Consider the following 17,983-nt stretch of genomic DNA (forward strand, 5'->3'; position numbering starts at 1 on the left):
CATAATCAGAAAACTCAACTCTCCCTATGTATGATGACAAATTTCATTTCTGTGCCATTGCCTTTCAAACCCCTCAGTAAAAGTATCCATGCAAGGACGATCTGTATTGGCGATCTGTAGGCTCAGCTTTTATTACGGCTTTGTACATACTTTCTGAGAATTATCACATACATGCTTCCACACTTTACTCAAGATGGGAGTAACAGTGGGAAGGCTGGAGTAATTCAGGTTGCTTTCAGGTCGAACTTCCTGCTGTTTTGGTTCCCTCTGAACAATCTAGAGAATCCCGGGAGCTAAGAATACCCTCTTCCTCCCCTATTAGAAACCTGGGGTTCAGGAGGCTACATGACATAAATTGAAAGCAGCAACTCTGGGGGCCAAACTGGAAACATCTGCAGAAGTTAACCCTGTGACTATTGCCCTGAGGGAATCTCTCTCTCTCTCTGGGCCTTTCGTGGCAGAAGGAAAGAAGTTTGCCTTTCTTCTATTTTATTTTTTAAGGGGAGATAGCTCGCATAATCTATATAAAATAAGCCACTATTCTGGGAAAGATGATTGGCTTATTAAAAATACATAACATATATTTTTAAACAGGCAGAAAGTTGACATTCTAAAGAAGTGCTTGTATGAATGGTGAAAGCTTCGTCTCCCATCCTTCCTCCCCAATCTGTCCCTGCCCATCTGTCTGTTTAATGAGGGAATTTATTTTTCTAAAAACTCAAACAAGGTAGTATTCAAATATGCCATCTATTTAGCATGGCACATGATGAATCAAACAAACTTATCAGTCTCCTACTTGGCCATTAAACCAGGATCACATGAACACATACAATTTCTATTTTTTAAACTTGACACAGCATGGTCTATGGGTTAGAAGCCAAGGAGATGAATGCCCTATTTTCCAAGCTACATAATCCATGATATCTATAGACTGAGAGATGAATCTTAGGGGAAATTCAAAATCATTATAACCTTTGGTATATCATTAGTTTTCAGCAATTAAAAAAATATAATAGCAAATATTTAGTGACCATTCACTGCAGGTCAGTGCAATGATAATAATATCAGAGAGAACTGTTTCTTGAAATATTCACCACAGTCTATGATTTTTAAAAATATGTTTCCCATTTTCTAAGTGAGAAAACTGATGCTCATAAAGGTTTGGGAGTACTGGAACTCATGTACTTCTTATTAAAATATTTGTTCCCTTAACCCATATGCTACACAAGAATCCTACAGATAGAATACAAGCTAATCAATTTTAAGCCCATTATTTGATTTAATAGATAAATCAGTCCTTTAGTAGTTCTAGATAAGTTTCACCTGAGCCAGGAAAAAGAGTGGGGGGATTTGTTTATGAACAATAATGGAGGAAGAAGAATAACCTTTGAGGTTTAGCCTGTCTTTGGTATTCTGTGATCCGGTACATTATATGTGGGAAGGTGTTTGTGGAGAAATCTGTGGGCTGTAATTTCTGCAGTGCCGGAGTCTTTGCTCCCATGATACTCATGCAGGGAGCCTGTGGCTGACTTGCACCATTCTTCAAAAAGATATCAGGCTCCCCCGACTCTCTGCTTTTAATTTAAAATTTTAATTTATACTTTTCTATGGATGATACTGAGACAGACATGGCCATGAGTAAATATGTCAGGATAATCTATTGAATGGAATTAGAATGGTGTGTGCTTGGAAACATTTTAATTTAATTTTGCTCACTTCTTTGCCAAGTATAATGAACAAATTGGGAGGCTGAGTTTTAAAGCTGTTCAGTTGTGGATGAAGGGAGGGCAGAGAAGGAGCAGGTGGCAAACAAATTCTATGAATTGTTTTGAGTAGCTTTTTAAGGCATCCTTGACCAGCCAGTAGGCAGCTTTTGGAACAACTGTAGGAGACAAGTTGGCAGGTGTGGGAGTCAATGTGTTACAACTCCACGTGGAATTGCCCCATTGGCAAAGACCAGAGGGGCAAGGAAAATGGAGCTGGTTGTTGAGAAAGGAGATTCTTTGATGATTCTCACCTTGAAAAGGCGCTTTTCTTCATTATAGAGGGCTTATTGCTCCTGAAATGGCATTGCCTTAAATCAGTCACAACAGAAGAAGGAGGATAAAAGGAGGCCTCTCAAAGCCAGATTGTGACTTTTAAAGAAGAAATGATATTACATAAGTGGCTTGCCCAATGCATTTTTCTGTAGTAAAATTCTTTGCAGAAATCTGTGCATCCATTCTAAGATGCAGTCCTATTCCTATCACTGTAAAACTATTTGACCAGCTAAGGGTGTGTCTTTGGTTTGGGAACAAAAACCCTAAGGACTCATTTTCACTTTTTCATGATGCATCTGTGCAGTCAATGTCTCTTAAGAGGATGGAGTATATTTCTGTGAATCTGTGACCTATCTTAGCCCATTCACCTGTCATCCTATCCCATCCACCTCACTTCATTACCTTGTGCAATCAACATGGACAGTTTGCATCTGATTTCAGTATTGTCTCAGTCTGCATAAGAATGGTTCTAGACTGGGGATTGTCCTCTTTATATAGTGAAACTTCCCAAGACAAGGACACCACTGCATGAGCTGTCAGGGCCTGTGGACCAACTGAATTCTCTTTCAGGTGCGCACAGTTGTATTGATTGATCTCCCAATTATGTATTTTTAGGAATACAGCATTTTACCAACCACAAGTCATCAATCTAGAAACCAACCCATCAAATACTATGTCAACACACTGTGAAAAGGGCCTGATAAAAATACAAAGTTAAAAGTTAAAGTTGTCTCCCTGGCTTCAGCTAAAGAAATGAACCTTGGAGGGAAATGAAATCCTACTACTGACTTCATATAGGTTGAATATAGAAAACTGAAGAGAGGGGCATTTTTGGAAAAACAGAATCTTATTGGAAGTATATAAGGATTTATAGGTGGACTGGAAATGTACTGCATCAATTAGCTAGGGAATTCTAAAAATATAAATGTGATATTATTTCTGATCTAATAGCAGAATAAATTTGTTCTGAAATTGTATTCAACAATGTTAAATCAATCTATTCTTTTTTTTGTGTGTGTGTGGTGCTGGGGATTGAACACAGGGCTTTGTGCATGTGAGGCAGGCAAGCACTCTACCAACTGAGCTATATCCCCAACCCAAGATCTATTCTTTTGAGGGGAGGAAGGTGCAAAGGATTGAATTCAGGGGTGCTTTGCCACTGAACGACATCCCCAGATTCCTTTATTTTTATTTTGAGACAGGGTCTTGTTAAGTTGCCCAGGCTCACCTTGAACTTTCAATCCTCTAACTTCAGCCTCTTGAGAAGCAGTATTATAGGTGTTCATCACCATTATGGTTTGAAATCTAATTTTTGTATGTTTGAATACAAAAGGAGAAGACTTCAGAAGATGATAAGCAAATACACTCAGCAACACATGGTTAAACCTGAACGGATTCCCATATCACAGATGTTGAATTGTATTTATCCAAATGATGAAACAGAGTTCTCTGATAGTAGTTACAGAGCAGGCTGTCTTTGTTTCCCAGTACAATTATGACTTTTGCACATGCATTACTTCCTTTAGTCCTCATAATAACATTGATTGATGCTGTAATGTAAAAATTTCCATCCCACTTTTCAGATCAGGTAATGGAATTTCTGAGAAATATTTTAAAATGACTGTCCTTGTGCCCTCCATTAGTAAGTAGCAGAGCCTTTGTCTGTCTGATGCCAAGGTCTCTCCTTAGCAACACAATATACTATCTATATAATACTCAACTTATGTATATGTCATCAAATCTCATAAAGAAATCTATGCTACCAATATCATTCTCAATATTGTCAAAATCCACTTATATGCTCTATTGGCTTGTAAGTTGATTCCCTCATTGACAAGGGCCACCACTGCATGGTCAACACATATTCCTACTTCCATCATGTGCAATTTTATTCTACTGCATTTGTTCAAGAACCTCATTGAGACCTCCAGTGCATTGAGTGTAGCATGTTTTTTCTATCCATCAGCTGCTGCTATCTTCACTTCTTACTTAATAGGTTTTAATTCTCCTCATTCTTGGCCTCTTTCTCTTGCTCTCCTGACATACCCAACACTGGAGCAACCAATCATCCCATTTTCTATGCCTGAAGCTGAGCATTGCCAGAGAATCAAAGCAGGCTGAGTGTTACCACTAGATATTCTTGACCATCATATGCAAAAGGGACCACAACACACCCAGCTAATTATACATAGTACAGTTCCATAGAAATTTTGCTCTCATTTTCTGCAATAGATTTTTTACATTTTCTTGCATTCTTCATCTCCCTCTCCTATCTTTCCATTTACATTCAACTGACAAGTTTGCCATATTCTTGAAGAAATTAGAAACCATCATACAATTGCCTCCTTACTTTCTTATTCCTGTAGACAAGGCTATGCACACTTTTAGTATTTTTCTTTCACTTATGAAACAGTAGATTAAGTTGACTTTCTCATGTGCTTTAGATGTAATGCTTTTCCTGCTTTACTATAATTTCTGGTGGTGAATTATTCTCTTTCTTCTGTATCACCACTTGCTACCATTCTCATCTACATATGCTCTCCTATGGAAAGCAAGAAGGCTGAATTCTTGTCTTGTTCCCAGTTACATCTCTAGTGCCTATTCAGGCTACTCAAAGTGCAACTGGTTTTCAGCACATTGGCATAATTATGGAGCATTTAGAAATGCAGAATCAGTCCTTGCCCAATCCTAGCAAATTAATAAAATGCACAGCTAATTTGTAGGTATTCACTAAATATTTGCAAAATGAATTACTGCCCATCTCTTTCCAATATTGAAACAAACAAATGATCTTCATGTCTTTTTCCCCCTTAGTTGCCAAAGTCCTTAAAAGGGCTGGCCAGAAACTTTGCATCAACACTTCAATCCCTACCCACTATTCATTCTTTCCTTCACACAGGTTCCCCCAACCCTCCTTAATGTGCAGACTTTCTTGTCACATGAGCATACTCTTTTTATGGCAGGGATACAATAGTCCCTTCACTGCTTTCTGCTTCTGGCCTTGTACAATTCATTCTGCAAAGAAAGTCCAGATTATTCTTATAAAAAGCATAAATTAGATCGTGCCATGCCTCTCACTTAAAGGTCATTCAGTGATTCCCCATTACAACTAGAAAAAATTACACACTTTTCAGTAAGATGTGCCTCTCCCCAGCTTTATGGGACCTAACATGTGCTCTCACCTCTCCCTTCTCCTCACCTGGGCCACTCTGTTTTCCAGGTGTTCTTCACCTGAGCCAACCTCTATCCCAGAACTTGCACATCAGCTTTCCTCAATCAAAAAACTCTCTGGACCCAATATGCCTGATTTTTTTCTCAGTTTCTAACCTCAGTTAAGTAGTTACTTCCTCAAAGAGGCATATATCTAGACTATATGACTGAGTAGGGCTTCCCCAAGCCACCTCCTTTACATGATCATTGCAGCAATCTTCTTTGTTCAATTTGTCTTCCAATGGGAGGTCTGTTCACTTTGTTTATTGCATATTGATTCAATCAGGCTGAAAGTTCCATGAGGATAGAGACCGTAACTCTCTGCTCAGCATCTTAGTAGTAAGAGTATCTAGCAAATAGTAGGAGCTTAATAAATAGATTTTACATGGGGAAGGGGGGCGGAGGGAGTGAATTTATAGTTGTTATGGTTCCCTTAGATGTGACAGGATGTCTTTGCATGCTCTCATTCTTTGTCATTTGGCTAAGAACAGATAACACTCGAAGGCAGGCACTGAATATTTCGATGGGTTTTGTTGTTTTTTCATGTTGGCCTTGCCCTTGTCCCCTTGGGAGACAAAATGATATGTTCAAAACACACTCTGGATTTACAGAGTGACTGAAAGACTGGAAGTAAACTAGCTCAATTATTCATTCATTATTTTGTTCAGGGAGCTTTCTTTTGCCTTTCTGCTGGCTTTTCTTTTCATAATTAATGTTTTGCTACCCTATGCTTTCTCTCTGTTACCAACCTAGAAGATCTCCCCTCTCCTCCCCAGCCAGGTGGGCTATGCCTTCTTTTGTAGCTGAAAGCAATTCCCGATTGCCTCATAGAACCGTCTCTCTATGTAAGACACCCCTTTCATTTCCTCTGAACTATCCCCCAGTCCACTGCCTCATGTGGACTGTGCAGAGGGTGAAGTTGCTCTCTGTATGCAGGTAGAGCTCTCACTGTGCTTCGGGAACAAGAAGCCTATGTGGGGACACAGTGAGTACTGTTCTGATGAACTCATACATCATCGTTCATGGCTGAAACCACAACACATCACCATCCTGAAGCTGATTTTCTGCCTCAGGTGACACTGTTTGCACTACTGTCTACTGTGGTGGGGTTTCAGCTCCTTTTTTTTTTTCTTCAGGGCTCTCACCCTATATGCATGTGTGTATGCTGCCTCTGGAAATATTTCTTCCACTCCACACACATGCACGTGCACACAGACACAGGAAAGTTCACCCTTTCTATGTTCTAGTGCGACATTCCCACTACAGCTGGTGTTAGAGCAGCACTGCCTTCCCTGCAGAACCAGCTGCAGATGGCACATACATACCAGCCTTCCAAGTCAACCTCTTGCACCACTGAAATATTTTTCTGCCATACACTCTCTAAGCAACTCTTATCCCTCACCATGCTTCTGCAGAGTCTTTCAGATATATTCCCTACCAATATCTTATCAGCAAATATTAGCTCTAGCAGAGTTATTACTCCAGTTGAATTTCCGACTATCTGAATCATAAAGTTTTCCCTTACATAATTTAAGGTCTTGATGATGCTCTACAGTTGGCTCTATTTGTAACTCAGGAAATAACTGAGGAGTTAAAGCCTCCCAGGAGAACAGCTTTTGCAATTTAGAATGCCTTGGGAGTTGATCTAAAAATATTTCATTTTGGCTTGCCTATTCTCCTTTCCTTTAAAAAAAATCATTTATTATTGCTCTATGAGTTTTCTAAAGCAAGATCTTCTTTCCATTTTTCGAACTGGCATTAATAACATATTTTGATATATTGTATCAAGTAACATAGTAAGATTTGATACATTAAGATTCTTCTTAATGGAAATTCACTTAGGTCTTGATTTATGAAAAACAGCAAATAATAAGACAAAAAAACACTAAGGTGTGTTAGCAAAAGAAATTCAGAGAAATGCATTTCAAGACTTTCACATTTAACTCATCATCTTTATCTTAAGTTCAAGACTCTATAGAAGTCCATTTTAAAGACAGGGACTGGAAATGGGAAGAGAGATGATATTTTCGTAGATTCCCAGTCTAACATTTTAAAAATTTTATATACATAAGATCATAAAACTAGGTATCAATGCCTTAAACTCATAACCTTGTGTGACTCAATTCTGAAAATATAAATTTTATACATATATAACCACTAAAATTTAATTTTGCAACTTTCATATAATGGACCAGATGATGTTTTATTCAAATTTAAATCCCAAGTGGCAGTGTGGACATAGCACTGACGACCATAGGCCATCACTTTTTAATTTAGCACAGGCCATACTATGATTAAGTCCTCCTTCCCTGTGGGCTCATTCCAGTCCTTTGGGGCCTTCATTACTATGGCAGATCCAGCGTCATTCAGCATTCACTGGCAGGAACATACTACTGACACAGCAAGTCACCTCTATATTTTTCTTATTAGCCTGAGACAAATGAAAGGAGCCCCCTCCCCACCAACGATAATGTGCATGAGTGCAAATTTGAATAGTTAAATCTAATTGTTGTTATATAACTTCCAGAGTATGCATGTATTACATGTTTCTAGATTATAATAGAGACGAAAGCATTACATTTAAAAAAAATAGAGATCTTTTGGTCGTGTGTGTGTGTGTGTGTGTGTGTGTGTGTGTAGTGTAGTATAAAATTCAAAGGCAGGCACATGTATAGTTATATTCCCCATTGTCTACTCAGGCAAAGGGTGTGCACAATATTTTAGGTATTATTCCAGTAACAATGGCAGAGATATAAGTATATTTTTATGACTTGCCATTTTTCCAAAATATCAATTAACAATCCTTTCAACATTAACATCTACAAATTTATAAATATAGCAGGAGATGATTTGTCAGGCTAGTTTAAAAGACCTGGTTCTCAGCTATACAAATTACCTAAGTGATCTGTGCATATGTGTGAGATATGACACTTATTCTTAAGTTACATGTGGTTTTCAGACATTCATCTTACTTCATTAAGATTTAGGATTGTACATATTCAACATCTGGCACACGGGCCAGGGAATTTTCTGATCACTGTGTCCCAAATATGCTCACAGTCCGCATAGCCCTCTCCATTCCTTATCCTGCTTTGTGTTCTATCATGTGTCATTCTCCAAAGTGAATATATTTACACTTCTATGTTTCATTGTCTTTCAGTAAGTATAGCTTCATGGGAAGGGAAATTGCTTGTTCCTCGATATATTCTCAACTCCTAGAGAGTTCTATGGTATACATTAGGTGCTCACTAAACATCAATTGAATGAATCATAGCACTTTTTCTGTTGCATTTTTGAGACAAAATACAAAAATAAAAACAAAATTTAAGGAAATTTTAAAAACTTAAATCTTTCTGATTTCTTTTCAAAGCAATTTATTATTTAATCAAAATTTGAACTTGCCTCTTGTCTGATTTAAGAAGTGAGTGGTTCTCAAGAAAGCATCCCCAGATCAGCAGCACTAACATCAGCTAGGTACTTGTCAAACATGCAAATTATCAGATCCCCTCCAGCCCACTGACCAGAGACTCTGGGGGTTGGGCTCAGCACTCTGTGGTTTTGATGCACACCAAAGTTTGGCAACCACTGTTTTTTTTTTTTTTTTTTTTCTTTTTTGGTACAGGGGATTAAACCAAGGGGCACTTAAACACTGAGCAACTGAGCCACATCCTCAGTCCTTTTTTAAAAAATATTATTTAGATACAGGGTCTTGCTGAGTTGCTTAGTGGCTCACTGAGTTGCTGAGGCTGGCGTTGAACTCGCAATTCTCCTGTCTCAGCCTCGCAAGCCACTGAGGTTACAGGAGTGCACCACCATGCCCAGCAGGTAACCACTGTGTTAACACATGGATTTCCCCAACTGCAACTACTCCTTTAAAAGTAAAAACAAAACAAAACAAAAAACAATAAATACAACACAAAACAGCCCACATCCTAATCTCTTATTCACTATCCAGTGGAGCACAAAATAACACTTTGCCTCTCTGATCTTGTGTATCTCTGCCTTTGGAAGTCTTTTAGGCTTTTCTTTGCTCTTCCAGACTCTTATTTCTACCTTTTACCCTCATATGACTCCATGGAGTTTAAAACTTATGAAACTCACTTCTAAATCGAGTTATTTTATTATTTATAATAAAAAATATATAAGTATTAATAATTTGAGCAAAACTGAACGATGCCAGCCAAATCCAGTTGGTCTTATTGCTTAGGTTCTCCTAGCTGATAAGTACAGAAACTCCAATCCCAGGCTGTTACAGACGTTGAATCCCCTGCTATGATTTTACCTGCTGCAATATTAGGATAATTACTGAATTATTCTGTGCCTCAGTTTCCTCATCTGTAGTATGTGGATGTTATAGAGCATTTCTCAATGGGTATTTATGTGGAATGAGCAATTTAATATATGTAAAGTTCTTCCAACTTTTCTTGGGGCAGTACAAGAAATATATAAGGTTAGCGGTTGTATGTAAGAGTTTTAATGAGTTTTATGTTATCAAGGATCTGTAGATAGAGTTGGCTTGAAAAATAAGGATTTAAAATCTCTGAAAGAGTTCTCAGGAGATCCGAAAGTTTTCATTAACCTTCTTCAACTTGCCTCTTGGCTGTCTTCTTTAATATAAAAAATGCCCCATATATGTTTCTTGTTAAAGAGGATGCAGGATATTGCCCCAAACAGCAGGGAAAGAACAGGTTTAGAAGAACACTTAAGCAGACTTTTAAAGTTCTTCCCTGAGTTCCTTCTCCTGCTGTTCATAGGGCTATAGAAGAGTCCTATGGTGTAGAAGAAAAAAAGAAGCTGTGAAGCTACACTTTCTTCTCCAGCAGAGAAACATCATGAGAACAGTAACTCTCCTCGGCCAACATAATTGTCCATAAGTTTGTGAACTGTATAAAGTTGATGAAACATTCTTGCCCTATCACAGAGAGGACTACACAGCTACTCCTTTCTATTTATCTCCATGTCCACTAATGAGGTCCAGGTTGAAGAGCTAGTTAATTGGACCATGACCATCCATCTGAAGTATTTTACACTAAGGGGTACATAGCCTTGCCGGGGCCTATGTGGCCAGGCTTACAGAGTGTGCTGGCCAGAAATAGTATATTTGAACTGATATGTTTCAAAGCCATCATCCTCTTCTGGACCCCATTATAATTTGCATGTGCTCCATGTGCTCAATCTTACACTTGTTCATTCTCTACAAAAGAATTGTAAGCTTTAAGGAAATGTATTATAAGATCTGAAACTCTCTAAAACTGATCTCCTTGAGACATTCCATAAGATTAGTTTTGAATTCTGCCTCTCCCTTCTAACAATTCCCACATTACAAAATGTCCAAGAAACAATATTCCTTGAATTTTTTTGTCAACTCCATCATCTGCCTATTATGTACAGTGTCACTTTTTTGTATTCATTTTAGTTATACATGACACTAGAGCCAATTTTGACATATTTATACAAATATGGAGTATATCTTATTCTTAGTAGGATCCTAGTCTTGTGAATATACGTCACTCTTTTGGGAGAGTCCTACAAAAGTAAGGCAGAGAAGTACCAAAGACAATGGTACAGCACATTATTGCATCAGTTCATTGCAAAGCCAGTGAATTCTCTGTCATCAAATTAGAACTCAGAAATCAGAGATGTTGTCTTACTGAGGACGGATTTAACACATTAATATAAACAGTATTCTGATTTCCCCAATATTACTGAGTGCTTTGGGTTAAACAAGGTTCTCCAGGTGAATGAATATCTTATGTTTTATAGTTATTTAATAAGACCTGGAAAGGTGTTATGAGTATACTTTTCAGATTTTAAGAAATTGAGTGAATATAATACTAGGTTACAAACCTGTTTACATATCAGGTATTTTCCAATTCATCGCTTTAAAAGAAACTGAAAGAGGAACTAATGGAGTTGTCAGCACTGAGATTATTAAAATTATTTTTGAAATTATATTCCTATGTGGTTTTTTGGTATATATCTTGGGAGGTATCCAAAGAATTGAGTGTCATTGTTACACAAGATTTTAATTTCCATGTCTGTGCTTATGTGAAGAGGTTTCTCTAAAAGCAAAAAGAGAAATAGAATTGTCCCTAAACTCTATCTCATTCTAACAGTATGTGGCATTTTTATTAATGATATAAAAAGACTTATCAATGTAATTAAGAACTATATTTACAGGAAAAATTAACTTTTATATGTCTGATTATTACTTAAAATGCGCAGTATATTTTTGTTGCTTTATCTATTTTATGTTTGTAATCATAACTCATTTTAAAAGCAAATATTATAAATTGGAAGTTTATAGTTATAGAATATAAAAGAAATTTAGATTTCTATATTTTCTGTTGCAAATCAATATGATATGTGATCAATAAAAGATTTTCAAGTATAAAATATATTCTGCAGGGAACATATAATGGAAATATAATTTTTTTTTAAGTTCAAAAGAAAATAATGCACATTTTCTGACTTTTAAAGAAGAGCTTTTAGATGTATTTTGAAAGTGGATAATCATGAGTGTCAATCACTGTGGTGTTTAAATTTCATTGAACACACAGATGTTCACACATGCACAAGGAATTCTGTGACTTTTTACATTTTAAAATGAACATATTCTCTACTGGCCAAGAAATAAATCCTTTGAAACTACAATTTAAATGAATTTTATGCCAATTTACACATGTGCAAAGGGTTACATAGCTAACCAAAATAAAAATTTAAAAAATATTTGCACATGGGATATGTATGGTACCTGAGACTGGCAGGTGACCCCCTTCACTGTGTCCCAATTTTTCATCCACTTCTAACACTTGCCCATTCCTGGAATTCTACTATTAAAACTTCATTCTTTTGGAGGAGGTATTGAAACAGGGATTTGGTCTTTATGAAAATATAACCATCTTTATGAAATCTTATGCATTAGTCTCTATTAATCATTGAAAACTGAGAAGGAATAATTTTATTGTTCTTTTTTCTTCTAAGAAATTATTTTGAAAGTGAGGAGCAAGAAAGTTCCATTAGGATTTCAGTTTTCCTAAGGAAAATGGAAGATTGATAAAGAATAAATAAAACTGAGCACAAAAATACACTAGGGCCCCAGGATATGGAGGTATACCTATACCAGTGATGTACCCATGAGGGTAGGAAAGAATCATTCAATGGCACCTTGGTTATCAGGTTACAATATTGAATGCAACTGGACCTCCAAAACTCACCTCACTGATCTGAGACTTACCTGGAAATGATTCAGAATTAGATCTGTAATTATAGTTTCAATAGGAATATAAGCACATGAATGTACTTCGGGTGAAAAGCAAGCCAACACAAGCTTTATACATGTGAATCGATGTCTATGAGAAGATGCCCATGAAACAAGAACTTAAGAGCACTGCAAGTTGATGAGGAAGAAAAGACTAGCTTGATATTTTTTGTGATCTTTGTATTATACACATATATTATTCACTTTATGTTGATCACATGTTTAAACATTCTTTTTATTCGTTTTTATGCTTTTATAGTATGGAAAAATAGGAAAAGGATTTAGTAAAGAAAGGTTTTTCCTTACCACAGTATGAAGGCACCACCCCTATGAAAACCACTCCATCCCTACTTCACAGTCACCGGTACCTGCAGAGTGGCAGGTGGGCTGGGATGAAGAAAACATTGGTAATTGGAGGCTAGCATTATTTTTATCTCTACCAGTGAGGGAGAGGACCTTTCTTGACCCCTTCAAAAAAAAGTTGTCTTTTTGGTTCTCCAAGACCCTGGGTCCTTCAGGCAATGTCAGGTTGGTCTCTTTGTCAATGCCTGCTCTTTGGTATTCTCCTATCTCTGAACCTTATCTGAAGGATCTCTGTTGCATGTTGAGTGATAGATCAGATATAGAGAGTCAAGGCCTTTTCCCTGGAGTTCCCAGGTTCCTTTCTGTGCTAGGTCATTATTGCTGCTATTTGTCATTGCATATGCCCATACACAGCCATGGGTAGCAAGTAAGCACACCAGGGTCCTTCGGAGCATACTCACTTTTATAAAGAAGTCCATTTTCTCCTGTTTCTGTTTTCATGTTCAAACTCCTATGGTTCATCTGCAAATGTTCTTCCCCATCTGCAGGTACATTTATTTCTGCATGAGGGTTGATACCCTGCAGGTCATACATATCAACAAGCAAATTCCATTTGCATATATAGCCTGGGCCAAGTAGGTGAGGTTGACTCTCCACTTTGAAAATAACATTGTTTTCATTCTCAACTGGGCAGGGGGAAAAGTACATAAAGGAAGGGGTGTGCTGTTGATAGTTTCCGTGTTCCCTGCCCTAAAATCTTGAGGCAGTGATGACTTTTTCAGAAAATGTTGGCTTTCCAAGGTGAATTTTACAATCCCTGTAATAAACTGTAGTTCACAGGCTTTGGGCAGCTTAGGGGTACAAGGAGATTATCAACACCTGGGAGGTCTGGAGGTAAATAAGTTCAAGTTTTGATTAACTAAAAGTTAAGTATTTGCTTTGTGGATTATCTGTGACCTATTTGAAATACTGATCCACTTTTGCACCCCTGTGCCTCTGGGCCATTTCTCCCACAAGATGGTAAATGTTCTCAATAAATATAAACTAATTTTCATATAATCCCAAGGGGAAAATAAGAGGGAAACCAAATTCACAATGAAGATATTCACATAATATGTTCCTACATCAAATAAAAATGATTTTGCATCATCAGTTCTTCAGAATGATTCAAACCTCTCTTACCTTATACTTAGGACTTTTCATATATAATTGATTGTTTCCTTGTAGCACTGTTATGTAGATTCATTTACTTCTTGAGATACACTACTATATTGATAATATAATTTCTTATCATCTCTCTCTTTCTCCTTTCTTCCTCTCTCTTTCCCCATCCTATCCCCATGTCACTCACAGGTGTACCATAGATGATCGGGTCACTCGGGTGGCCTGGCTAAACCGCAGCACAATACTCTATGCTGGCAATGACAAGTGGTCCATAGACCCTCGTGTGATCATCTTAGTCAACACACCGACCCAATATAGCATCATGATCCAAAACGTGGATGTGTATGATGAAGGTCCGTATACGTGCTCTGTTCAGACAGACAATCATCCCAAAACTTCCCGGGTCCACCTCATAGTGCAAGGTAAGTCACACCTGGACCAAGGGCTGACGTTCTGTTCAGTGATGGAGGGGAAGAGGGATCTTAGTCTTTGTTCTGTAATGTTAAAAGGCACAAAAGTTTACTTTGTTGAATACATAGACTGAGAACTGAATGTCTTTTGAAAGTTTTTTTTTTTTTTTTTAATATTTTGTCTCTAGTCCTTCTGTTCTCAAAAGTAGATTGTTTTTCCTGTACCAGTTAAACCTCTTAAGTAACTTAGCATGCTAGAGATGGGGAATGATATATTCAATGATATATGAATGCAGTAGCACTCAAGACAGTTTTTTATTGCCTTTCTGAGTATTGTTTTATAATAAAAGGCTAATGTTGATGTGAAATCATGTGAATTTATTTTTGCATAGCTGCTGGTTGTGCATATTCTGAGTTGGACTCTCATGCTGGTCAAAAAGTTCCTGCCTGGCATTGTTGCTATGTTTACACTCTTTCATTTCTACAATGGAGCCTATAGCCAAGAGGGGCATTAGTCAAATATCTCCATGTCAATGTTGGAAGCAAATACATGTAATTAAAAAGATATAGGACAGGGGTAGAATGGCTTAGCTCATTCTCTTTTTTTAATTGATTTTTTAAAAAATGACAGTGGAATGCATTACAATTCTTATTACACATATACAGTACAATTTTTTATACCTCTGGTTGTATATAAAGTATGTTGACACCAATTTGTGTCTTCATACATGTACTTTGGATAATGATGTCTATCATATTCCACCATCCTTGCTAACCCTCTGCCCCTTCTCTCTTTCCCTCCCACCCCTCTGCCAGAGGGAGCATGGGTGGAATAGATGAATTCTCGTTCTCTCTTTAATTAATAATTAGTATAGATCATGCACAGTATCATGTTTGCTTTTTAAAATAGTTTTAAATTTAAGTTACTCTTTGTAGCATAAAAACACAGAATTAAAGAAATATCATAATCTTAGATATTAGGTACTAAATATTAAGAATTAAAAATTCATTCAGGTAGAATTTGTGAGAATTTGAGAACCCTTTGGAGGCAAGGCAGCAATCAAAATGAACTTATTTTGGACTGATCCAATTGCCATCACTGTGCAAAACATTTTCTGAGATATTGTCTCATGGTAGGGATTAAGTTCCAAGCAGACAAATTCTATCATCTAGAGGGACATCCCTTCTCCACCAAAGGAGAGATTTAGATGGACATTTCTCAGAGCATCCTTGGTTGACATCTTTGGGACATACTCTAAGCTCTTAAGATCTCCTTTTGTAATTTAGTTTTTAGCAACTTCCTTTTATAATATCACATTTGCCAATGAGTCAACAGTTTTGTTTTCTTTAAGATTATGAGAGTGTACCACATCTTTGCTTAAAAGATTTCTTCATCTTGGCTTTTTTTAATATGCTATTAATTTCAGTTGATTTCATGGTAAGTGATTGATTAGGTATTAGTATCTATTCACATTCAATCACTTCCACAATACAGAATGTCCATTTTTTTTTTTGAACAGAGCAACTCTTTGCTAGCACAGCATACAGGTTTGCCTCTGTGGGCCATTTGTAATGGATGTGTTGGACCAGGGATTCGTTTGCTGCAACTTCTGTTCTCCAGCAGTCCCTGGGACAGCCATATTGCTTGAAGCATGGCGTCCATCCATCCTATGAGTCCTTCTCTCACTCCCACATGCTTTCAGATACAGACACTGCCATATGACAGATACCTCTAGATGCTTCTTGTGCCCATTCTCCATACATGTCCCATCCAGGGGAATAGCTGGGCAATGATCACTTTTGGGGAGCTACAAGACTGCCTACTATCTGGAGATAAAGACAACAGTCACATCTGATACATCTCAAAGGATGGGGGAGGCACTTGGTGGGATAGCTGTAAGAGATGAACTGGAATGTCTGCAGAAAGTTTCTGAGAATGTAGGAAATGGGGGAGTTCTAGCTATTCCACCTACCACCTGGGCTTGGTTCCAGAGGAGCTGAGATTCTCAGCATTGGAAATGACATGTCAGTGGCACTTCTGTGGCCTGGACAACAAAGTCATCTTCACATTCAGGAAATGTGGCACTGAAATAAAAAAATAACTGTCAGGCACTGTGCAGAAACAGACTCAAATAGAACAAAGCTATTGCTTTCCAAGGACTGAGACAGACTGTGTAAGCACATCAAAGTCAATACAGGCCATGAAGAGTTTGTGATGCTGGGCTTTGGGAGATGATGTTCTTTATAATGCACTTTGAGCAGTTCTTTGGACAGGAATGAGGAAGCCTATGCTATCTCTCTGGAGGCCTCCCAGCCTCTGGTCAGAAACAGTGTGAGGATGGAGGAGATTCAGGGCAGCAGCTTCTTCTAGCCCAAAGGTCATCTCATCACAGTCTTCACATTTCAGATTCAGCCCTCCTTGACTCTGGCTATTTGAGGCAGCCTATGAATCCCAAATGCAAACATTGGGGTGAATAGAGGTGGAAGGGGAGGCTCTGCTCTTGGAACACTAGACAGATAGGTCTTTCTCTTTTCAAAGAGGCAACACCGAAGCAAATTGGGAACTGTGCTCCCTTCTGTCTTGGTAGCAATGTGACAATGTGTTCTCACTTTAGAAACCAGTTGAATTACTGAAATGGATGCAGAGACCCCACTGCTCAATGAGAAAGAAGCCCAAGCATTCTCCTTCCTCCCAGGAGCTATCAGCTTTTGTCCAGTCTATAGATTAATTTTTTAGACTTAGTGTTAGTTCAGGTTAGATAAAGATAATGAAAGTTTCCTAATCCTCTTAAAGAAGATTTATCTGACTGAGTAGAAAGCTTTTGGAATACAATAAGGTGTGTATAAAACTGAGGCCTAATCTTGCCTTTAATTTCAAACTGCTGATGGATATTGATTTTGCAATGAGAAAAACTGAAAAATTTCTGAGCTGCAACTTGTCTTTTTTTTAAAAAAAAATATTTATTTATCTTCTGTCCATTTGAGAATGTAAATATCTCACAACTTCTGCCAACTAGGTGCCATTAGCATGAGGAGATGATTCCCACAGGACTCTCAACTTTATTTTCTTTTTCCTTCTATGTAAGGAACTGAGAGATACTCTGTGGCTAACCTCAGTGCCTGTCCTTTACTGTATAAAGCAGCCTTTGCCACATATCTGATGAATTGATTTCTAAGTCCATCTCCTTGCAAGAAGCTGTCTTCATTAAAATCTGATCACTGACACCTGAGGTAATTTTGCCACCGAAGGGATCACTTCAAGTCACCATGTGAGCATGTGTGGTAATGTGATTAAATGCATACATAGGTGTTAAGGAAACCCAGAATAAGGGAACTGCCACTGTGATCAGGTCATTCAGGGCAGGAAAATCCACCTGGCATTTGTCTGGAATGAGCTGGAGGAACAAAGAGAGGCTACAGGTTGCTCCCACCATCTAAATGCTGTGATGAGAGTGGACTGTGAGTCCACCTGTAGAAATAGAGAAGTGATGAAGAGATATTCTCCCAAGAAAATGGAGAACATTAATCTCAATGCCTTTGAAGAAGAAGGATTAAATGATATCACCCATATTTTTGAGTTTGGGGTAATGTTGGTG

The 17,983-nt window shown here is 37.7% G+C and overlaps 1 protein-coding gene across 4 annotated transcripts in view; it reads left to right on the top strand.

The window, feature by feature from the left end:
- The window catches only part of Opcml (opioid binding protein/cell adhesion molecule like), a 513,817-nt gene that overhangs the window by 275,490 nt on the left and 220,344 nt on the right, over positions 1 to 17,983 (top strand). For all 4 annotated transcript variants that reach the window (XM_076843550.2, XM_076843552.2, XM_076843551.2 and 1 more), the window contains exon 2: positions 14,167 to 14,399. In XM_076843550.2, the coding sequence (XP_076699665.1) occupies positions 14,167 to 14,399 (233 nt within the window). The remainder of the gene's footprint in view (positions 1 to 14,166; positions 14,400 to 17,983) is intronic.

This window comes from Callospermophilus lateralis, chromosome 2, assembly GCF_048772815.1.
Source record: "Callospermophilus lateralis isolate mCalLat2 chromosome 2, mCalLat2.hap1, whole genome shotgun sequence".
NCBI classification, from domain to species: domain Eukaryota; kingdom Metazoa; phylum Chordata; class Mammalia; order Rodentia; family Sciuridae; genus Callospermophilus; species Callospermophilus lateralis.